This window comes from Chironomus tepperi, unplaced genomic scaffold (assembly GCF_022539635.2).
Source record: "Chironomus tepperi strain 1889 unplaced genomic scaffold, CSIRO-AGI_Ctep_v1 contig_219, whole genome shotgun sequence".
In the NCBI taxonomy this organism is placed as follows: domain Eukaryota; kingdom Metazoa; phylum Arthropoda; class Insecta; order Diptera; family Chironomidae; genus Chironomus; species Chironomus tepperi.
Window position 1 is genome coordinate 510,193 of NW_027226341.1, and position 23,259 is coordinate 533,451.

The 23,259-nt window shown below is 29.1% G+C and overlaps 2 protein-coding genes and 4 long non-coding RNA genes across 20 annotated transcripts; all 6 read left to right on the forward strand.

The window, feature by feature from the left end:
• The first annotated feature begins 341 nt into the window (after positions 1-341).
• Positions 342-2,214, forward strand: Gint3 (GDI interacting protein 3). Its single transcript, XM_070640237.1, has 5 exons — positions 342-1,407; positions 1,467-1,506; positions 1,574-1,663; positions 1,727-1,875; positions 2,036-2,214. Exons 1-5 carry the CDS (start codon positions 476-478, stop codon positions 2,136-2,138), a joined length of 1,314 nt encoding a protein of 437 aa, XP_070496338.1. The 5' UTR covers positions 342-475; the 3' UTR covers positions 2,139-2,214.
• Positions 2,215-7,520: 5,306 nt separating this feature from the next.
• On the forward strand, positions 7,521-9,849 carry LOC139090521 (uncharacterized). 2 transcript variants are annotated; one of them, XR_011544430.1, is made up of 6 exons: positions 7,521-7,539; positions 7,602-7,736; positions 9,433-9,449; positions 9,505-9,535; positions 9,600-9,737; positions 9,801-9,849. It is a non-coding gene; the product is annotated as an uncharacterized lncRNA (long non-coding RNA). The 2 variants fall into 2 exon arrangements; XR_011544429.1 differs by lacking the exons at positions 7,521-7,539; positions 7,602-7,736 and adding exons at positions 9,103-9,121; positions 9,184-9,318.
• LOC139090523 (uncharacterized) lies at positions 8,011-8,297 on the forward strand. Its single transcript, XR_011544433.1, has 3 exons — positions 8,011-8,029; positions 8,086-8,220; positions 8,283-8,297. It is a non-coding gene; the product is annotated as an uncharacterized lncRNA (long non-coding RNA).
• Positions 9,844-10,839, forward strand: LOC139090522 (uncharacterized). Of its 2 annotated transcripts, XR_011544432.1 has the most exons (6): positions 9,844-9,960; positions 10,230-10,281; positions 10,384-10,400; positions 10,456-10,486; positions 10,551-10,688; positions 10,752-10,839. It is a non-coding gene; the product is annotated as an uncharacterized lncRNA (long non-coding RNA). The 2 variants fall into 2 exon arrangements; XR_011544431.1 differs by lacking the exon at positions 10,230-10,281 and having other exon boundaries at positions 9,863-10,012.
• A 1,287-nt stretch (positions 10,840-12,126) lies between these two features.
• LOC139090746 (uncharacterized) lies at positions 12,127-13,479 on the forward strand. Its single transcript, XR_011544448.1, has 3 exons — positions 12,127-12,141; positions 13,240-13,253; positions 13,311-13,479. It is a non-coding gene; the product is annotated as an uncharacterized lncRNA (long non-coding RNA).
• A 1,998-nt stretch (positions 13,480-15,477) lies between these two features.
• LOC139090524 (proteoglycan 4-like) lies at positions 15,478-22,582 on the forward strand. Of its 13 annotated transcripts, none has more exons than XM_070640242.1 (13): positions 15,478-15,595; positions 18,633-18,736; positions 18,797-19,003; positions 19,064-19,300; positions 19,362-19,619; positions 19,682-19,918; positions 19,980-20,216; positions 20,279-20,536; positions 20,600-20,836; positions 20,898-21,137; positions 21,199-21,459; positions 21,522-21,779; positions 21,840-22,582. In XM_070640242.1, the coding sequence occupies exons 1-13, from the start codon at positions 15,593-15,595 to the stop codon at positions 21,985-21,987; spliced, it is 2,685 nt and encodes an 894-aa protein (XP_070496343.1). In that variant the 5' UTR covers positions 15,478-15,592; the 3' UTR covers positions 21,988-22,582. The 13 variants fall into 13 exon arrangements, with proteins under 13 accessions (XP_070496343.1, XP_070496353.1, XP_070496354.1 ...); XM_070640252.1 differs by having other exon boundaries at positions 21,843-22,582; XM_070640253.1 differs by having other exon boundaries at positions 21,525-21,779.
• Positions 22,583-23,259: the final 677 nt, after the last annotated feature.

Genomic DNA, 23,259 nt, shown 5'->3' on the forward strand with positions numbered 1-23,259 from the left:
TCAAAAAATGTGCAAATTTTATTGAAAATAGTAGTTTTCCCCTATATTCGAAATTCGAACAATTTTTCGATATTTTTATTCAGTATTGTTCCTTTTTTCTTTGTGACTATCATGAAAATAATTAAAAATTGATATGGTTCAAGATTTCTTGAAAGTTATACTATTTGACATTTATGAAAAGTTTTCAACAAATTGTAAGCTTCTATATTTAACGTTTATTAAAAGTATAGACAAGTTACAGTATTTTTATACAATATTATTTCCTCATAGTTACAGAGTTTCAGAAAAATATTCTCCATTCATTGCTGGTTATTTTATTGTGCAATTTTGTCTTAATAATATTCTATTGGAGTCGATACGGTTCAACAATTAGTCGGCACTTTATTAAATCATCTACATTGATTGAAATTGAGGATCTTCGTAAGTCTGTTGAGAAGCTAAAATTACCAAAAGAACATACACCAAGAATTTAAATATGGAAACTGCTGCAAATAAAATTAAGAATTTTTTTAACCAGACAAGTGTGAATAAGAACTTTAAAAAAGCAGGTCCGGGAAGAAAACTTAATGATGACGCTTCAACTTCATCGACACCAAATCCGAAGGGGAAACAAAAGAAGCCATCTGATATTTATGTTCCAGTGAAAAGAGATGATCTTACTAATGAAGCAAAAAAGGCAAGAGATGCAGCAATAAAGAGATTAAATATCAAACAGAATGCAAGTGGACCTTTAAATATTTCACTCAAGGCAATTAAAGAGCAAGCCAGACGAGAGCTAGAACAACAAAATGACAAGAGTGAATTGGAATCATCGGTTAGCAATTTGAATATTACACCGGAAAATTTAGTTGCAGAAAAGTATAGTGTCGACGGTGTATTCTTCCGATGTCCTTTAGTTAGTGATGAAATTCTTCCTAAAAAAGAGTGGAAGGTTAAAATAAAGGCATTCCTTTATGAGCAAATGACAAGTGATCCAGGCTTGACAGCATGTCTTATAATTAAAAACTGCAATGTTATTGATAAAGCAGAAGATTGCATTGAAACATTAAAAAAATATCTAACCAACATAATTTCCAATCCGACAGAAACAAAATATCAAAGAATTAGGATGTCTAATAGAATATTTTCTGACAAAGTTTCCAATGTTGAAGGAGCAATGGAATTTATGAAAGCAGCTGGATTTAAAGAAGTTATTGTTAATGACGACACTTTTTTGGAATGGTCATCCGAATATCCTTTAGAAATGCTAATTCAATTATGCGAAGCTTTAGATTTGTGTGAAGTGATTCCACTTGAGATCGATCGAAATATCAAAGTATTATTGCCATCACAAGCTGAAACTGTTTTATTGCCTCAAGATTTTTTCCGTTTATCCAAAGAAGAGATTCTGAACGAGCAAAAGGCAAAGTAATTGCTATCCCATCTCACTTTTTTATTCATATAATTTACACCTTTTTTTATTTCAGAACATCGGCTATTGAAGATGCCCAAATTTTGAAAACAAAAGTAATTTACATAGTAGTTTAAGTATATCATAACTTTATATTTATATTTTTATATAAAATATTAACAGGCTATGCGTGAAAGGGAACAAGAACGATATGTAAACAGGTTTAAATATACTTTGATTCGTATTCGATTTCCCGATGGTCTGTATTTACAGGTAAATCATAAAACAAGATCTAAGTTATAATATTTATTTATTACAATCATTTCTATTAAACAGGGTACTTTTGGGGTGAATGAAAATCTATCAAATGTATTTGAATTCGTAATGGAATCTTTAGAATATGAAAATTCGGAATTTTCATTGATTTCACCAGATGGATCTAAATTTTCAAATGAAGATAGTGAAAAATCGCTTTCTACATTAAGGTAAACTTATTTTATTTTTCAAAAACATTTTATTTGAATTTTCGTTTAGATAATATTTAAAGTTGATAAGGAAAATAGAAAATAGATTTCTATTTGAGCAGTATGGGTGTATGGTAATATTTTTTTTTTTTTAAAAAAAAATTCTTTTCTTTTTTTACAGGCTTGTTCCTAATTCAGTTTTAAAGTTTTCATATGAAAATGAATCTAAACAACTTCAAGATTATTTAAAACAAGATTTTTTGATGCTGATTCAATCTATGTAAAATTAGTATAGTGATATAAAATTATCTATTTTGAATTTAATAAATGTTGATATTCACACATCATTAAGCAAACGTATTACAATATTTTTTATTTGGACTGAAGGTTGCGCAAATCAATATAAATTTGTGAAATTTTATCAATTTCAGAATGAAAATTTTTTAGTTTTTTAATAGGTATGGACTCGCATTTTTAAAAAAGTAAATATAAATTTTTTGATACAACATCTTTATAGGCTTCATTTTATTCAGCAAAAAATTAAGATTAAGTAGTAATATAGGAACTTGAAAAGTATTTGCTTTTTTTAAACAAAAAAATCTTATAAGCAAATTATTTGCATTTCCTTATTTCTTCTTAATAAAATTTTTCAAAAGTTCACGACCTGCCATCGACCAGAAAGATAGAGATTGTTCAAAAATAACTGTAAATATTTTTTTGAAATAAATGGTTAAAATTTTTTAAATTTTTTAGTGCCAAATTCACGTAGCTATGTATTTTTCCGTACCTATTTTCTTTTTGCATTTTAATTTTTTAAAATCATTAAATAAAGCCATTACAAAATAGTTTTACGATCGCGACCTAGCTAGCTAACCGGCCATAGTGATTACTTTTCATTCTAAAAGATAAGTGGCTTGTTTAATTTGATTTTTACGCATTTTTGAAATTCTTTTCAAAAGGAAACTTAATAATACAGTGTTAACTAGACTTCGTAGAGAGCTCTATTTGGCTTTATTTACTCATTTTCATCGAGTTCTTGCGGTGTCAAGTATTTAAAAGTTTCAAATCAATGCATAAATACTATAATCAACAATTTTTCATTTTGGTAAACAAAAACAACACTTTCATTGTTTTTTTTTTAATGTTTTTACAGTGTTTCCCGATAAAAATTTTCATTTTCGTAACCGCTGAAACGTTTGAATTATGAAAATCCGTTAGATGATGATATTCATAAATTTGTTGTACTTGAACCCTACTGGATTTTATTTTATAGGTCTTATAAAAGGACTCGATTTTATCGAACTACTTCAATGCTTTCAAAAAGAAAACAAGTTTCAAAAATGCGCTAAAAATTTATTACATTTAGATTTTACTTAATGACCTCACATAATTATTAATTATTAATAATCGATTATTTTTTAAATTTTTATTATTAACTACTAGCTGTTTAAAATTACCTATATGAATAAAAACAAATAGATGTAGAAAAAAAAATCTGCTAAGCATCTAACAATTTCATGTTGATGTAGATAAAAGTTGAACAACGAATACTAATTGAGAACCCACACTTAGCCATAACTGACTATATCCTGAATCTTAATAAAAAACTATATAGATATGTATTATTATATATTTAATTCGTGGTTAAAATAATATACTGTATGATGTAATCTTTTTTACTCCCGCATCTTCTAATTTGTTCAAAGCAAAAATCAGAATTTTCTTACTTTTATCTTAATTGTGATTTATAATCACTTTGAGGCGTGAAAGTATTTAGAATCACAATGATCATATTTTAGAATCTAAGTATTTTAAATTATTTTTTCTTTGGATTTTGAGAAAGGTCAAAAGTTGATTCTATTTTTCGCTAAAAATTTATTATACAATGTAATGTCACAAATATGATACATAAAAATATAATTTCACTTTATAAGTCTTAGTCAATATTTCTGTATATTAATATCTTTAGTATTTCACACATAAAAACCTCTTCAACTTCAACCTGTTTCTCTTCTTACTAAATGAGTACTAACGTTGCTAAGCATCGATACTTCTGTATTCATCTCCTATTCACAACATATATTCGACTGTTCACCTTCATTTTCGCTTTCAATGAATTACGCGTACATCCCAGTGAGAAAATTTTGTGATCGATATTATCAAGTAGTTAAATATGATATTTAATTTATTAAATAATTATCCAACAATTATAGGTTACAGAATCAGGAGTTTAATAATTTTCTAAGTTATATATATTTTATCGAAAATATAACAAACTTATAATAAAATAAAGCATTTTACAAATTTAGCTATTCAGAAGCTTCAAAATAATCTAAAATACATATTGTATGCATTAGACAGAAGACGTAATAGTAAAAATTAATAATAAATCTAATATCATTACTGGGAAAGATCAGTTCACCTATAGCATCTTCCAAGTTTGTTTTCTATATATCATCATGGCAGCATTGTATTGTCTTATAGACAGACAAAAAGTCATCTTTTTGCTGTAGTTTGGGGTTGAAAATTATATAAATATGAGGATGACAGCAGGTCGATGCTTATTTGCAAGTTATAAATTGTTGGGTAAACATCACAAAAGTAATTTTTTACCATAGTGAGCAAAGATAGAAATCATGGTATAAAGCTTTGACAGCTAATATATATTCATTTAAAAATTTTTTTTTGCATAAAATGTGTGCTATGAAATTTTACATAAAAAAAATAATTAAAGAAATTAATTATGTTTTTAAAAAAATAATTCATTAAAAATATGATATTAAAAGAATATTAACGTGTATATTAATACAGTTAAAAAATTAAAAGTTTTTGATTATTTAAAGAAGAAAAAAAGCTTGTGAAAAGGTCAAACTGTTCATGACATGATACATGCGAATAGATTTCTTCATGGAACAATCAAGATATACAACAGAGTTTAATTCAGTGTTACTCATAATATGCTCCGCGATGAACTTAAGTGTTGTTAAACACACTAAACACTCAAATTTATTTATTTGTTACCAAACCATTCATTAAAAAATGTATGATTATGGCAAGGATTATAATATGACAAGAATTTTTTTTTTTCATGAATTTTCAAAATGTCAGTTGGTAAAATTTTAAAAACCGCTAGTTTATATTAATGAAAAAATTCTCAAAATGTTAGAATCCGGCACAATTAAAAAAAAAAATGAACTATGCTTAGAGCTTAAAGACATAAAAAATAAATAAATACTAAAACGTGAAATACTAAAAAATTACAAAAGTACTCAATCTTATCGAGTTACTTCAGCGCATTTTCGTCCTAGCGATTAGTAATTGATTATTAAGCCAGTTCCCGACCTACAAAACAAGATCCAGGTAACTTTCAGACCTACAAAACAAGATCCAGTAGGATCCAGGAAACTTCCAGACCTAAAACACAGGATCCTGAAAAATCTAGGTCACTTCTAGACCTAAAACACAAGTTCCAGTAAGTTCCAGATCACTTCCAGACCTAATGCACAAGATCCAGTAAGATCCAGGACATTTCCAGACCTAAAGAACAAGATCCTGGTCACTTTCAGACCTGTACGTTTTGTACTGAAATCACAAAATCATTAATTGTAGTATTTATGCGTTGATTTGAAACTTTTAAATGCCTGGTGCCCAATAACTTAGTGGAACTGATCTTTTAAAACCATTTCGAGCTCTCTACGATGTCTAGTTAAAAAGTTTCTATTGGCAGCCGACCGAACAAAGTGATTTATTAAGCTACCTTTTTGAAAAAAATTTCAAAAATACGCTAAAAAATTTTTTTGGTCAAATTCCAAATTGCTACTTGTGTCGCTTGGGTCCAAGAATAATCAAATTAGCAAAATTTCCTAAAAAGAATACACCAAAAGTTTTAGATTTAAGCTATTGGTTACTTTTTTAAAAGTTTATATCCGTGTTTTAAAATTAGACATTAAAATCAGAATATGCAGTAATATGTTATTTGTTTTAATTATTTTCTTAGTTGTTTAAAAAAAACTATTATGATGTTTTTAGAGAGAAAACATTGATTTTTTAAGAATATTTTCTCAAAGGCTTTGAAAAAACTTTTAAAAATTAAACTTAAAATACCTATTTATGTATGTAACAGTATAAAAGATAAAAACTTAAAACTTCCTTTATTTATAGAAATATGCAGTATGCCAAATTTTTCTGCTTTGTTTCCTTCTTGAAATAAATGCAGACATATCAGACTTGAATGGCATTCATACAGTGTTAAAAGAAGACGGATATCACTATGATAAGCCAAAAATACCATTTTCTGTAAGATAGAATAAAATCACAATTTGACCTATTAATCATACTATTAAATAATTGTAATAAATTTTTCGAAAGCTCCCTACAAATATAGCAAAGAAAGCTCTTTGCTCAAATGGTGCACCGGATAGCGCTTATCCTGACTGTTGTACAAATGGCGGAAAAGGTAAATACTGCTGCACAAACGGTTCAAATGTACCAGGATGCCAATTAGCAACGTAAGAAAAAAATTAAATTTTCTGAATTGAATGGATTAATTTATTGTTTATTTTTCCTTACAGTCCAAAACCACCACCGTAAGTCGAATTCTATATTATTTTACAATTAATGCAGTTCCACAATTGTTTTTACAATTCAGCCCACCGCCTGCAAAGAAACCTCTTTGTTCAAATGGTTCACCGGATAGTGCTTATCCTGACTGTTGTACAAATGGCGGAAAAGGTAAATACTGCTGCACAAACGGTTCAAATGTACCAGGATGCCAATTAGTAACGTAAGAAAAAAATTAAATTTTCTGAATTGAATGGATTAATTTATTGTTTATTTTTTCTTACAGTCCAAAACCACCACCGTAAGTCGAATTCTATATTATTTTACAATTAATGCAGTTCCACAATTGTTTTTACAATTCAGCCCACCGCCTGCAAAGAAACCTCTTTGTTCAAATGGTTCACCGGATAGTGCTTACCCTGACTGTTGTACAAATGGCGGAAAAGGTAAATACTGCTGCACAAACGGTTCAAATGTACCAGGATGCCAATTAGCAACGTAAGAAAAAAATTAAATTTTCTGAATTGAATGGATTAATTTATTGTTTATTTTTCCTTACAGTCCAAAACCACCACCGTAAGTCGAATTCTATATTATTTTACAATTAATGCAGTTCCACAATTGTTTTTACAATTCAGCCCACCGCCTGCAAAGAAACCTCTTTGTTCAAATGGTTCACCGGATAGTGCTTATCCTGACTGTTGTAAAAACGGCGGAAAAGGTAAATACTGCTGCACAAACGGTTCAAATGTACCAGGATGCCAATTAGCAACGTAAGAAAAAAATTAAATTTTCTGAATTGAATGGATTAATTTATTGTTTATTTTTTCTTACAGTCCAAAACCACCACCGTAAGTCGAATTCTATATTATTTTACAATTAATGCAGTTCCACAATTGTTTTTACAATTCAGCCCACCGCCTGCAAAGAAACCTCTTTGTTCAAATGGTTCACCGGATAGTGCTTATCCTGACTGTTGTAAAAACGGCGGAAAAGGTAAATACTGCTGCACAAACGGTTCAAATGTACCAGGATGCCAATTAGCAACGTAAGAAAAAATTAAATTTTCTGAATTGAATGGATTAATTTATTGTTTATTTTTTCTTACAGTCCAAAACCACCACCGTAAGTCGAATTCTATATTATTTTACAATTAATGCAGTTCCACAATTGTTTTTACAATTCAGCCCACCTCCTGCAAAGAAACCTCTTTGTTCAAATGGTTCACCGGATAGTGCTTACCCTGACTGTTGTACAAATGGCGGAAAAGGTAAATACTGCTGCACAAACGGGTCAAATGTGCCAGGATGTCAATTAGCAACGTAAGAAATAAATTAAATTTTCTGAATTGAATGGATTAATTTATTGTTATTTTTTTCTTACAGTCCAAAACCACCACCGTAAGTCGTTATTTTAAGTGAGGAAGAATGAAGAATATTTGCCACCACCGTAAGTATGTTGTACAAATTTACAAATGGCGGAAAAGGTAAATACTGCTGCACAAACGGTTCAAATGTACCAGGATGCCAATTAGCAACGTAAGAAAAAATTAAATTTTCTGAATTGAATGGATTAATTTATTGTTTATTTTTTCTTACAGTCCAAAACCACCACCGTAAGTCTATATTATTTTACAATTAATGCAGTTCCAAAATTGTTTTTACGATTCAGCCCACCTCCTGCAAAGAAAGCTCTTTGCTCAAATGGTTCACCGGATAGTGCTTACCCTGACTGTTGTACAAATGGCGGAAAAGGTAAATACTGCTGCACAAACGGATCAAATGTACCAGGATGTCAATTAGCAACGTAAGAAAAAATTAAATTTTCTGAATTGAATGGATTAATTTATTGTTTATTTTTTCTTACAGTCCAAAACCACCACCGTAAGTCGAATTCTATATTATTTTACAATTAATGCAGTTCCACAATTGTTTTTACAATTCAGCCCACCGCCTGCAAAGAAACCTCTTTGTTCAAATGGTTCACCGGATAGTGCTTACCCTGACTGTTGTACAAATGGCGGAAAAGGTAAATACTGCTGCACAAACGGTTCAAATGTACCAGGATGTCAATTAGCAACGTAAGAAAAAATTAAATTTTCTGAATTGAATGGATTAATTTATTGTTTATTTTTTCTTACAGTCCAAAACCACCACCGTAAGTCGAATTCTATATTATTTTACAATTAATGCAGTTCCACAATTGTTTTTACAATTCAGCCCACCGCCTGCAAAGAAACCTCTTTGTTCAAATGGTTCACCGGATAGTGCTTATCCTGACTGTTGTAAAAACGGCGGAAAAGGTAAATACTGCTGCACAAACGGTTCAAATGTACCAGGATGCCAATTAGCAACGTAAGAAAAAAATTAAATTTTCTGAATTGAATGGATTAATTTATTGTTTATTTTTTCTTACAGTCCAAAACCACCACCGTAAGTCGAATTCTATATTATTTTACAATTAATGCAGTTCCACAATTGTTTTTACAATTCAGCCCACCGCCTGCAAAGAAACCTCTTTGTTCAAATGGTTCACCGGATAGTGCTTATCCTGACTGTTGTAAAAACGGCGGAAAAGGTAAATACTGCTGCACAAACGGGTCAAATGTACCAGGATGTCAATTAGCAACGTAAGAAATAAATTAAATTTTCTGAATTGAATGGATTAATTTATTGTTATTTTTTTCTTACAGTCCAAAACCACCACCGTAAGTCGAATTCTATATTATTTTACAATTAATGCAGTTCCAAAATTGTTTTTACGATTCAGCCCACCTCCTGCAAAGAAACCGCTTTGTTCAAATGGTTCACCGGATAGTGCTTACCCTGACTGTTGTACAAATGGCGGAAAAGGTAAATACTGCTGCACAAACGGATCAAATGTACCAGGATGTCAATTAGCAACGTAAGTATAAATATAATTGCAATTAAAGAAAAATTTTGATTGTTAATTAGGTTCTCTTATTTAAAATTTTATTCTATAAATGTATTTATTTATTTTTTTTTTTTGTTAATTAAGTAAACCACAAACACCAGGTAAAATTAAAATAATATATCTTTATTTAAAACGAAATAAGCTTTTTATTTTAAGTGAGGAAGAATGAAGAATATTTGCCACCACCGTAAGTATAGATACAAGTGTACCACTTAAGAAAATAAATTAACAATATAATTTTTTAAAACCAGTCCTTCAAATCAAATAAAGAAACCTCTTTGTTCAAATGGTGCACCGGATAGCGCTTACCCTGACTGTTGTACAAATGGCGGAAAAGGTAAATACTGCTGCACAAACGGTTCAAATGTACCAGGATGCCAATTAGCAACGTAAGAAATAAATTAAATTTTCTGAATTGAATGGATTAATTTATTGTTTATTTTTTCTTACAGTCCAAAACCACCACCGTAAGTCGAATTCTATATTATTTTACAATTAATGCAGTTCTACAATTGTTTTTACAATTCAGCCCACCGCCTGCAAAGAAACCTCTTTGTTCAAATGGTTCACCGGATAGTGCTTACCCTGACTGTTGTACAAATGGCGGAAAAGGTAAATACTGCTGCACAAACGGGTCAAATGTGCCAGGATGTCAATTAGCAACGTAAGAAAAAAATTAAATTTTCTGAATTGAATGGATTAATTTATTGTTTATTTTTTCTTACAGTCCAAAACCACCACCGTAAGTCGAATTCTATATTATTTTACAATTAATGCAGTTCTACAATTGTTTTTACAATTCAGCCCACCGCCTGCAAAGAAACCTCTTTGTTCAAATGGTTCACCGGATAGTGCTTAACTGTTGTAAAATGGCGGAAAAGGTAAATACTGTTGCACAAACGGGTCAAATGTACCAGGATGTCAATTAGCAACGTAAGTATAAATATAATTGCAATTTTTTGATTGTTATAGGTTCTCTTATTTAAAATTTTTTCTATTTTATTTATTTATTTTTTTTTTTTTTTTTTAATTAAGTAAACCACAAACACCAGGTAAAATTAAAATAATATATCTTTATTTAAAACGAAATAAGCTTTTTATTTTAAGTGAGGAAGAATGAAGAATATTTGCCACCACCGTAAGTATAGATACAAGTGTACCACTTAAGAAAATAAATTAACAATATAATTTTTTAAAACCAGTCCTTCAAATCAAATAAAGAAACCTCTTTGTTCAAATGGTTCACCGGATAGCGCTTACCCTGACTGTTGTACAAATGGCGGAAAAGGTAAATACTGCTGCACAAACGGTTCAAATGTACCAGGATGCCAATTAGCAACGTAAGAAAAAAATTAAATTTTCTGAATTGAATGGATTAATTTATTGTTTATTTTTTCTTACAGTCCAAAACCACCACCGTAAGTCGAATTCTATATTATTTTACAATTAATGCAGTTCTACAATTGTTTTTACAATTCAGCCCACCGCCTGCAAAGAAACCTCTTTGTTCAAATGGTTCACCGGATAGTGCTTATCCTGACTGTTGTAAAAATGGCGGAAAAGGTAAATACTGCTGCACAAACGGTTCAAATGTACCAGGATGTCAATTAGCAACGTAAGAAAAAAATTAAATTTTCTGAATTGAATGGATTAATTTATTGTTTATTTTTTCTTACAGTCCAAAACCACCACCGTAAGTCGAATTCTATATTATTTTACAATTAATGCAGTTCTACAATTGTTTTTACAATTCAGCCCACCTCCTGCAAAGAAACCTCTTTGTTCAAATGGTTCACCGGATAGTGCTTACCCTGACTGTTGTACAAATGGCGGAAAAGGTAAATACTGTTGCACAAACGGGTCAAATGTACCAGGATGTCAATTAGCAACGTAAGAAAAAAATTAAATTTTCTGAATTGAATGGATTAATTTATTGTTTATTTTTTCTTACAGTCCAAAACCACCACCGTAAGTCGAATTCTATATTATTTTACAATTAATGCAGTTCCACAATTGTTTTTACAATTCAGCCCACCTCCTGCAAAGAAAGCTCTTTGCTCAAATGGTTCACCGGATAGTGCTTATCCTGACTGTTGTACAAATGGCGGAAAAGGTAAATACTGCTGCACAAACGGGTCAAATGTACCAGGATGTCAATTAGCAACGTAAGAAAAAAATTAAATTTTCTGAATTGAATGGATTAATTTATTGTTTATTTTTTCTTACAGTCCAAAACCACCACCGTAAGTCGAATTCTATATTATTTTACAATTAATGCAGTTCTACAATTGTTTTTACAATTCAGCCCACCTCCTGCAAAGAAACCTCTTTGTTCAAATGGTTCACCGGATAGTGCTTACCCTGACTGTTGTACAAATGGCGGAAAAGGTAAATACTGCTGCACAAACGGTTCAAATGTACCAGGATGTCAATCAGCAACGTAAGAAATAAATTAAATTTTCTGAATTGAATGGATTAATATATTGTTTATTTTCTTCTTATAGTCCAAAACCACCACCGTAAGTTGAATTTTATATTATTTTACAATTAATGCAGTTCCACAATTGTTTTTACAATTCAGCCCACCGCCTGCAAAGAAACCTCTTTGTTCAAATGGTTCACCGGATAGTGCTTACCCTGACTGTTGTACAAATGGCGGAAAAGGTAAATACTGCTGCACAAACGGTTCAAATGTACCAGGATGTCAATTAGCAACGTAAGAAAAAATTAAATTTTCTGAATTGAATGGATTAATTTATTGTTTATTTTTTCTTACAGTCCAAAACCACCACCGTAAGTCGAATTCTATATTATTTTACAATTAATGCAGTTCTAGAATTGTTTTCACAATTCAGCTCACCTTCTGATTAGTTTTATTTTTTTAAATATTTTTGAATTGATATATAATAACGTTTTCCTGGTTAAAGAAAAATACGCTGATGGCACGCTAATATTTTTTCAATTGATGTCTAGTTGTATCGTTGTTTTGTTCACTCAAATTTGAGAATACTAATAGGAAAAATGTTTTAAATAAATTTTGAAACACATTTGCTCTTAGTTTTTCTCAATGCACGGTAACAACGTTTGTGCTTCTTTTGTTCAATTTTATAAGTTAACAAATATAAAATTTTTAATATTGAATAGTTAATAATTTGTGATCTTGAGATTTTCACGCGTAAATTTAGCTTTGTTCGTAAAAATACTGAATTTTCAAAAAAAAAAAATATTGTTCATGTTTTTTTTAGAATACATTGTTTTGTTCTGAGACATTTTGGTGTGAAAATATATTTTTTTGTTAACTTTTAGGAATTTGGCAAAGAAATTTTCAAAAAGTTGAAAATTGTAACTTTCTTTTTATATAGAACAGAAGAGCGTGAAATTTCAATTCCAAATTTTGTTTTACTTTTGCTTAGAGGTCACTGTGAAAGATCACTTTGAACCATAGGTCGAAGCCGGTTTTTTCGACTAAAATTTGTTTTTGCATTTTTTGCCAGTATAAAGTCATCTACAAACTTATGTTAGTTATTAAAACTGAGTTAAAAATGAGATACTAAGATTTTGTGTCATATTTGCTAAACTTTTAGGTATAAAAAGCTCGGAATTGCACAATAGCCGATTTCTATGCCGATCGGGTAAACAATCAGTTAAAGCTGAATATTGGGCTTATTAGACCTTTGAGCTTAGTAAAAATTACTAAGAATTCTAGCATTTCATGTAGAAAACAATTTTATTAACTGACAAGGTGTAAAAATGGATTCATCTCGCCAAAAAAAATAAAAAAATATGGTTTTAGTCGGAAAAGTCGGCTTCGACCTCTGCTGGGAAATATTCTAATAAGCAAAAACTTCCTTCTTCTATTTTTAATCAATTTTTTTTTTTAAATAATTTTAGAAAACCTGCAAAAGGTAAGAGTTGTTTTAATTTTTCAAAGTGTTATTTGATACTTATATTTTACATTTTAGCTGAAAAGGTATGCGGCAATGGAGGTATAGGTCCTAATTGTGATACATCACAAGGTTATTCATACAATAAACCATCTATCCCTTTTCTATACTAAAACTGTAAACTGAGAGGATGATAAAAACAAAAAGTTTATTAAAAAATAAAGATGATCTGATTATAAAAATTTAATTTTGTATGTGATTTTATAATCCTTCTAGATATTACGCTTTTCTTCTTTTCATAAATATTTTTAATTTTATCCCATTATTTCGTTTTCAGTAATTTATATTGAATTCGTTTTATAAATGAAATAAGAAAAACGATGTTAAATTGGCAAAACAAATTAAAATATTGATAAACATCAACTTAACATTTTTAAAAATTAATAAAATTTTTTTTTCTGATAGACAGTAGGATGAGAAAAAAATTGAATTTGAAACCATAAATTGCCAAAAAAGCAAAAATGTATCTGAACTAGATCAACTAATTTGAATAATACTATAGGAACTACTAAAAAAAATTCAAACAGGTTTTTATTCTTGAAGACTTTTGTGCTAAAAGCGGAAAATCTGTGTATATACTTTTGCTTTCTATATGTCTCGTACACCTGATCTATATACTGATCTGTAACAAAAATGTTAAAATAAATTTTTTAATACGACCTTGATTTAAGTATATTATTCAAATGCTTTTAATCTCGGCTCATAAATAAAAGTTTTTTGTATTTTCTGAAATCAACATTAAAAATTATCAAAATTTAAAGTTGCAGGAACAATTAAGATTTTATAGCAATTTGCAATTAAACAAAACAATCATTTAATGTTAGAATAAATATTTAAAATTTACATATTTATATAATATAGGTATTTTAGTTAATTTTGGAAGCTTGTAACTGAAATTTATTGTGTTCGAAAATACGCTTTAATTTATTTTGCTAATTCAGGTATTCTTTATTGATTTTTAGTAAGCAAGCGTATCTGTGCAGTAAGAAGGAGTATGGCTGGGATATGACTTGAATTATACATGATCTTATTATTTAGTCCTTATTATTTAGTTAAATTGCTTGTGTAAATTCGTATTGCTACCAAATTTTGTTTTGTGAATCATGAGTGATTTACTAAAAATTAATTCTTAATTTTTTTAATAATTTCTTAAAGAAAATAATTTTAAATATAAACACTGAAAAATGAAGTTGTGAGGTATATGAGAGTTTTAGATTGTTTTAAATTAACAAAAAACCTAACTTGAATTATATTAAATACCTAGTTGATGAATGGCATTAAACGAAAAACTAGACACATACTTATTTAACTTATCTTAGTGTTCAATCATTTTGACGTATAATGTCATTTTCAACGATAAATTTATTCTATTCTAAATGTTAACTCGAGCAGGTATATACGTTATAACTGCTGTGACATTTCTGAAAGATACATACACACATTTGTAATCTTTATCTTTAGGATAGTATTTAGTGGAGAAATAGAAAATCTTTTAAATCTTAAGTTTTTCAAAATTTCATTTAAAAGCTATCAAAGAGAATCAACAGAAATGCATGATTTGTATTTATATGGTCAATATTAGTTTATAAATTAATTATCATTATTGTAAAAGTTATAAAATATCTCAATTTTTAAAAAATAATTACGCTATTCGATCTTTTAGAAATGAGCTAATTTATAGGAAGCAAAAATAGCAAATATTTGATTAAATGTTTAAAAAGTCATGTATTTATATATTTTTATCTATTTAAGCGTAAGCTTGCAAAAAAGTCCATATGGAATATTTAATTGCTAAATTAAAAATTTCTCATACATGAATTGAAGAATAACAGAAATTTAACTGATAAATGAATATAATAAACTATATAATTTAACATAAATAATGTGACGTAATGTATTTAATGATCTTATTGTGTGTATATATGTGTATAATCTATATTTTCTTGGTGATGATACTTGTTTGATGTACATATTCGTGCTTTTCTTAACATATGCATTTGAATATATGTGAATGGAATTCAATATGAGAACAATTTATATTAGTTGAACTATATATTTGATGAAACATTTAACTTAAGATGAGCGCTATGTAATCTATGTGGTTGGTCACACAGCTCTTCTTTTATATCATCTTTTTCAGTGGTATAAATATGGGAAATAACAATTTTTCTGTTTTAGTCGGTTTTAGGTAGTTGTCAAGTATAATCACGAGATAACATTATCGAGAGAGCGTGCGTGTCTGAATTTAAATTTGTTTTAGAAATAAGATTTTTGAATGTGATATATGTACTTACGAAATAATGGTAAGAACGGAAATATCACAATTTTAAACAAAAATATTTTTAAATAAACATTTAATTTGAATTGTTTTTGTGAAAAAAATGTTATGAAACTTGCATTATATTTAATACTGTTGCTTATGTGACGAATAAAAAAAACATGAATAAATTTTCGATCAAAACGAATATCCCAAAAATGCAACATAGCATAACAATATAATACGTTAACCTCATTTACATCTGTGTCTTTAAAAACTATGCCTCAGTGATATAAAAAAGGAATAATGTTAAAAAACACGTCTTAATGGATTATTACTTTATCAAGAATAGGATAGCTTCATCAAGAAAAAATATCGTAATATTTAAGCAAAGATTTTTAACCAATTATAAGTATTTGAGTGGCAAATAAATAAAGATAGGAGTACCTTTTAAAATTTTCAAAGAACTTTTAACAATAGAAATTCAAAAATTATTTTAAAAAAAAATTAATTTATTTATTCTTTATTTGTATATTAAAGTTTAAAAAGTTGTGATTCAAGTAAAAATTTTAATTATTATTTTATTATGAAAAAAAAAACCTTATCATTTCCAATATCATTAGTAATCTTTTGATTATTTTTAAAAATTGCAGAAAAAAGGAAAGCTTTTAAAATATTTGGAGATAATTTAAGTATATAGTTCAGTTCTTCAAGTTAATAGAAAATTTTGAAAACTTATCTTCAAAAATTTACATTTTGATGATTTAAATGAATTTTTTCCATACAAAGTTTTAAAACTTCGGTTTTTTTCTTTCAAAACCGCGGTTTTTTAAAAACCGTGTGACGGAAAACAAAAATATTTTTGATACATATTATACATAACTTTATCAAAATTTTCGATTTTAATTTTTAAAAATTTACAGCCACTTTTTTATATGACATTTACTGATTTCATGAATAACACAATTAAATTTTTAAGAGACTAAACCACAGGCTATTAAAACCTAATTTTAAAAAGAAAGATGAAAATGATTTTTGTTTACTGTTAACAACTCTGCACGCTACATGATCCAGGGTATATCAATGCAACGAATCTAATCACAATTTTCGTGTCGAAAATCGCACAAACCGAGCTGGTGTGACTAGAACAACATAAAAGCACCCGAATTCAACTCGACTTTCCCTGAGATCGAACACAGCTGTTAGAACGGTAGTCCGACGCTCTAACCACTACGCCATTATTGCTTCATTTAATTTATGATTGAATTTTATCGTATATTATATTTAGAATAATAATTTTCCATAAATTCGTGCTTTCTGCGGAGATGCCCAAATATAGGAGAGACACATTATTTAGGCTAATCCGCAGAAAGCATTGTGGCTAGGTACATTGCATTGATATACCCTGGGCCATGCAACTGTGTAGAGTTGGGAAAAAGCAAAGACCCACAAAACAAGATCCAGTAGGATCCAAGTCACTTCCAGACATGCAACATAAGATTTGGGAGGATTCAAGTCACTTCCAGCATGCAAAACAAAATCCAGTCCTGGATCCAATTTACTGTTAAAAAAATATTTATAAATTTTTAAGAAATTTTTCTTATAACGGTTTTCTGGGATTAAAACTTTCTAACGGTTTTCTGGAATTTAAACTTTCTAACGGTTTTTCCAATGTCAAAATTTTCCCGCAAAAAGTTGTTTAAAAAAATGTTTGAAAAAAATTTCAAAAATGCAATAGAAACATAAATGAAGTGAAATTATTTTTGTAAACAATCCAAAATTTTGCGAAAGTGTTTTGAATTAATCGGTTATGTAGGATCAAGACTTTAAAAGTTCATAACTTTTCACGCGTTAATTCTTTTAGAATAATTTCTTCGGCAAAATATCCAGGAAACAAGGAAGTTTATTTAATCAAAGTTTATCGTAAAATAACAGTTTTCGTGAAAAACTGATTTTATTAGTGAATTTACTTTTTGTGGTATGAAATATAATTTTTGTGGTAAAAAAATCTAATTTTTGTGGTAATAATAAATTGAGGATTTCTAGCTTAATTCTTCAAGGAGATTACCTAAATTTATTATCAGACTTATATTCAACTTATTTGAGTTCAATTTAAGTCTGGAAAGTACGTGGAAAATGATAAATTAACAAAAAAACATTTGAAAAAAATTAAACGAATTTTTAAATTTTAAATAAGATAGGGGAGCATCAACCTTAGGGAAAAATCAACCAAAAAATCTCTTAGAAAAAATACCACTATTCAATGTTTACATATTTTAAATGTGTTTTTTTAGTTAAACTAATTAACTTTAACTGTTTAATACTAATTATTGTGAAAATATATGGTTTGTTTTATCATTTTAGTCCACTTCCTTTAAGAATCAGTGATAAATCCTTAAGAAAATGTTTAATTGAAAATTGTAGTAAAAACTTGAATTTTTAGGGTAAATTTTTGAGTCATAAAAACTTAGTTATAGCATAGTAACAGCTTCAAAAAACTAAACATATATCACTTTTATAGCATTCTTTCATAATTTATTTACCTTTCTGGATGTTAAAAGCATTGTAAAATAGATTTTTCATAAAAATGTCAATACCACAAAAATTAGATTACCACAAAAATTATATTCTTTACCCTAATATTTTATTATTTAGTACAATATCACAAAAGAAATCTTAATTTATGAAACTTATACCGTCTAGATTGCTATTTAGCATTTTTTGAATTATTAGAAAATATTTTTTTTCTTGTGCAATATCGATTGACGCACGAAAAATCAAATTTTCTCTTTAATGAGTGACTTACAGCATTAGAATAGCACCTAAAGTTGTGCTATTATTATTAGTTATTAGTTATTAGTTATTACACTTCATTATATACCATAATATTGCTTTAAAAGTTAAAGAAAAATTTGTGAAAAATATTTTGAGCTCTCCGGATTTGCTCATTTATAATAATAATTTATATTTAGACATTGAACAAGACTGACAAAAATACTTATTTAATAGTGAATACTTATAATCTTTAAAAAATTAAATATAACCGAATACTTGATTAAACGTTTTAAATTCTCTTTTCCTAGAAATTCGATGTTGTTTTGATAGTCATATACTCCTTTGCATTTTGCGGAGCTGACATTTCACTAAATCAACAAACAAAAAATCAATTTGAACCATTAATTGAATTGTAAGCTTAATAATTGATAATAATAATTTAAAGTAATAAAAAATTTACTCAACCTACTAGTGAAAATACAATTTCAAATGGAGGTAAAGGATATGATTATCCAAAACCTAAAATCGCATTTCCTTTACCATCTGAAACAACTAAGGTGCCACCAACGCCAAAGGTTGCAGTGAAAGCCATTGAAACAATTCCTTCAACTTATCTCCCACCTCCAGAAACTACGACAACAAAAAAGTCAACAACAACAACAACAACTACTACTACTCGGTAATTAAAAATACTTTTTTTAGAAAACTACTTATTTAATCAAGAATTTTTGAATTTCAGAAGAACAACAACTCAAAAGCCAACTGAAAAGACAATTATTAAAGAGGATATTAAAGAAGGATATGATTATCCTAAACCTAAAATCGCATTTCCTTTACCATCTGAAACAACTAAGGTGCCACCAACGCCAAAGGTTGCAGTGAAAGCCATTGAAACAATTCCTTCAACTTATCTCCCACCTTTAGAAACTACGACAACAAAAAAGCCAACAACAACAACAACAACTACTACTACTCGGTAATTAAACATACTTTTTTTTAGAAAACTACTTATTTAATCAAGAATTTTTGAATTTCAGAAGAACAACAACTCAAAAGCCAACTGAAAAGACAATTATTAAAGAGGATATTAAAGAAGGATATGATTATCCTAAACCTAAAATCGCATTTCCTTTACCATCTGAAACGACAACGTTGCCACCAACGCCAAAGGTTGCAGTGAAAGCCATTGAAACAATTCCTTCAACTTATCTCCCACCTCCAACAATTCCTTCAACATATCTTCCTCCAGAAACTACGACAACAAAAAAGCCAACAACAACTACTACTACTCCTCGGTAATTAAACATACTTTTTTTTTAGAAAACTATTTATTTAATCAAGAATTTTTGAATTTCAGAAGAACAACAACTCAAAAGCCAACTGAAAAGACAATTATTAAAGAGGATATTAAAGAAGGATATGATTATCCTAAACCTAAAATCGCATTTCCTTTACCATCTGAAACAACTAAGGTGCCACCAACGCCAAAGGTTGCAGTGAAAGCCGTTGAAACAATTCCTTCAACTTATCTCCCACCTCTAGAAACTACGACAACAAAAAAGCCAACAACAACAACAACAACTACTACTACTCGGTAATTAAACATACTTTTTTTTAGAAAACTACTTATTTAATCAAGAATTTTTGAATTTCAGAAGAACAACAACTCAAAAGCCAACTGAAAAGACAATTATTAAAGAGGATATTAAAGAAGGATATGATTATCCTAAACCTAAAATCGCATTTCCTTTACCATCTGAAACGACAACATTGCCACCAACGCCAAAGGTTGCAGTGAAAGCCGTTGAAACAATTCCTTCAACTTATCTCCCACCTCTAGAAACTACGACAACAAAAAAGCCAACAACAACAACAACAACTACTACTACTCGGTAATTAAACATACTTTTTTTTTAGAAAACTACTTATTTAATCAAGAATTTTTGAATTTCAGAAGAACAACAACTCAAAAGCCAACTGAAAAGACAATTATTAAAGAGGATATTAAAGAAGGATATGATTATCCCAAACCTAAAATCGCATTTCCTTTACCATCTGAAACGACAACATTGCCACCAACGCCAAAGGTTGCAGTGAAAGCCATTGAAACAATTCCTTCAACTTATCTCCCACCTCCAACAATTCCTTCAACATATCTTCCTCCAGAAACTACGACAACAAAAAAGCCAACAACAACTACTACTACTACTCGGTAATTAAACATACTTTTTTTTTTAGAAAACTATTTATTTAATCAAGAATTTTTGAATTTCAGAAGAACAACAACTCAAAAGCCAACTGAAAAGACAATTATTAAAGAGGATATTAAAGAAGGATATGATTATCCCAAACCTAAAATCGCATTTCCTTTACCATCTGAAACGACAACATTGCCACCAACGCCAAAGGTTGCAGTGAAAGCCATTGAAACAATTCCTTCAACTTATCTCCCACCTCCAGAAACTACGACAACAAAAAAGCCAACAACAACAACAACAACTACTACTACTCGGTAATTAAACATACTTTTTTTTAGAAAACTACTTATTTAATCAAGAATTTTTGAATTTCAGAAGAACAACAACTCAAAAGCCAACTGAAAAGACAATTATTAAAGAGGATATTAAAGAAGGATATGATTATCCCAAACCTAAAATCGCATTTCCTTTACCATCTGAAACGACAACATTGCCACCAACGCCAAAGGTTGCAGTGAAAGCCATTGAAACAATTCCTTCAACTTATCTCCCACCTCCAGAAACTACGACAACAAAAAAGCCAACAACAACAACAACAACAACTACTACTACTCGGTAATTAAACATACTTTTTTTTAGAAAACTACTTATTTAATCAAGAATTTTTGAATTTCAGAAGAACAACAACTCAAAAGCCAACTGAAAAGACAATTATTAAAGAGGATATTAAAGAAGGATATGATTATCCCAAACCTAAAATCGCATTTCCTTTACCATCTGAAACGACAACATTGCCACCAACGTCAAAGGTTGCAGTGAAAGCCATTGAAACAATTCCTTCAACTTATCTCCCACCTCCAACAATTCCTTCAACATATCTTCCTCCAGAAACTACGACAACAAAAAAGCCAACAACAACAACTACTACTACTACTCGGTAATTAAACATACTTTTTTTTTAGAAAACTATTTATTTAATCAAGAATTTTTGAATTTCAGAAGAACAACAACTCAAAAGCCAACTGAAAAGACAATTATTAAAGAGGATATTAAAGAAGGATATGATTATCCCAAACCTAAAATCGCATTTCCTTTACCATCTGAAACAACTAAGGTGCCACCAACGCCAAAGGTTGCAGTGAAAGCCATTGAAACAATTCCTTCAACTTATCTTCCACCTCCAACAATTCCTTCAACATATCTTCCTCCAGAAACTACGACAACAAAAAAGCCAACAACAACTACTACTACTACTCGGTAATTAAACATACTTTTTTTAGAAAACTATTTACTTAATCAAGAATTTTTGAATTTCAGAAGAACAACAACTCAAAAGCCAACTGAAAAGACAATTATTAAAGAGGATATTAAAGAAGGATATGATTATCCTAAACCTAAAATCGCATTTCCTTTACCATCTGAAACAATAATTCCTTCAACATATCTTCCTCCATCATTTTCATAAAAATGGTCTTTCTTCAAGTTTTTAACAACTAAAACCTAAATTTATTTTAGCTCATTTTTTAGGGTTAAACCGAGAACCACAAGTCTTTGTTTCTTACATTTTAGATGCACAGGCCTGCAGCATTCAGCTGTTTCTTATAGTTCGTTCAAGGGTGCAGGTGTACATTTTTTGTCTGTAAGCGTGCAGATTTGAACAAACCCTATTTTTTTTATGTATAAATTTTAAATTTGACTACTAAACATTTTAAAGATTGCATAAATAAATTTAATTAGGATACTCTTATTAATTTTAGAAAACAAATATCAACAAACTTACTTATCTATCGATAAGTCATAAGATATTTATGAACAATATTTGATTTCTTGCATTTGCAAATCAATTCAACGGAAGACTGTCCACTTGTTCGTTTTTTACTTACCGGGACAGTCCCGATTCTATTGTTTAGAGAACCGGAGAGAACCGTATTAAAATGAATTCAATCGTGCGGAAGATATAAAAAAAATAGTACAAGATTTATTAAACAAAGATTATTTTAATGTGTTTTTATCATATTTCATCCTTCATTTTTTTTATAAAACAAAAGTTAGAATCTGAATGATTTATTTTCTTTTTAATTCAGGGCAGTATTGACTATTAGTTCGATCATATGAAAAAAAAAACCTAGAACAAAAAATTGACATTTTGTTTTCAGTTTTCAAAAGTGGAGCATCATTTAATGATCGAAATTCAATCATTTTTGAATGGTAACTATCTTTTTTTCAGAGTTGACAGGAAGTTAGTTTTCTGGAAACAACTAACAATAAGAGCTTACGAAAAAGATATAATCACAGTATGTACTGCTCTAAAGCTGCTTAAAATTTACTACGAATTAAGAAGATCAAAATTATTAAGTTCTGTTTTCTTAAGTGCTGATGATATTAAAGTAAGATACGATACTATTCAAGAAAGAGACATGAAGAACAAAACATCCAGCAAAATCGTTACCTGTTACCAAGATGTAAACGTACTATTTGTGGGAATACCAATTTTCCTCCATTACACGTCGATTTTTCTAGAATGATTATTCGGGTTCATTTTTGCTAAGTCAAGAGTCCTATTAAGTATTTATTGGATTTAATCATTTAAATATAGAACACACAATCATGTTGGGAAGATTTTAATTTAACGATTAGTCGTTATGCTTTCTCGAAATCGAGATTTCCCGGGATCCCGAAAATAGATGTAATTTAATCCAGTAAGAAAGTTTTTCGAGGTTTTTCAAACATTTTATCA

Excerpts from the sequence above, each read along its gene's own strand:
- Gint3 (XM_070640237.1), top strand. The coding sequence starts at position 476 with ATGGAAACTGCTGCAAATAAAATTAAGAATTTTTTTAACCAGACAAGT. Across the intron at positions 1,507-1,573 it reads CCCAAATTTTGAAAACAAAA|GCTATGCGTGAAAGGGAACA; the intron begins GTAATTTACATA and ends AAATATTAACAG. Across the intron at positions 1,664-1,726 it reads CCGATGGTCTGTATTTACAG|GGTACTTTTGGGGTGAATGA; the intron begins GTAAATCATAAA and ends TCTATTAAACAG.
- LOC139090524 (XM_070640242.1), top strand. Across the intron at positions 20,217-20,278 it reads ACAACAACTACTACTACTCG|AAGAACAACAACTCAAAAGC; the intron begins GTAATTAAACAT and ends TTTGAATTTCAG. Across the intron at positions 21,138-21,198 it reads ACAACAACTACTACTACTCG|AAGAACAACAACTCAAAAGC; the intron begins GTAATTAAACAT and ends TTTGAATTTCAG.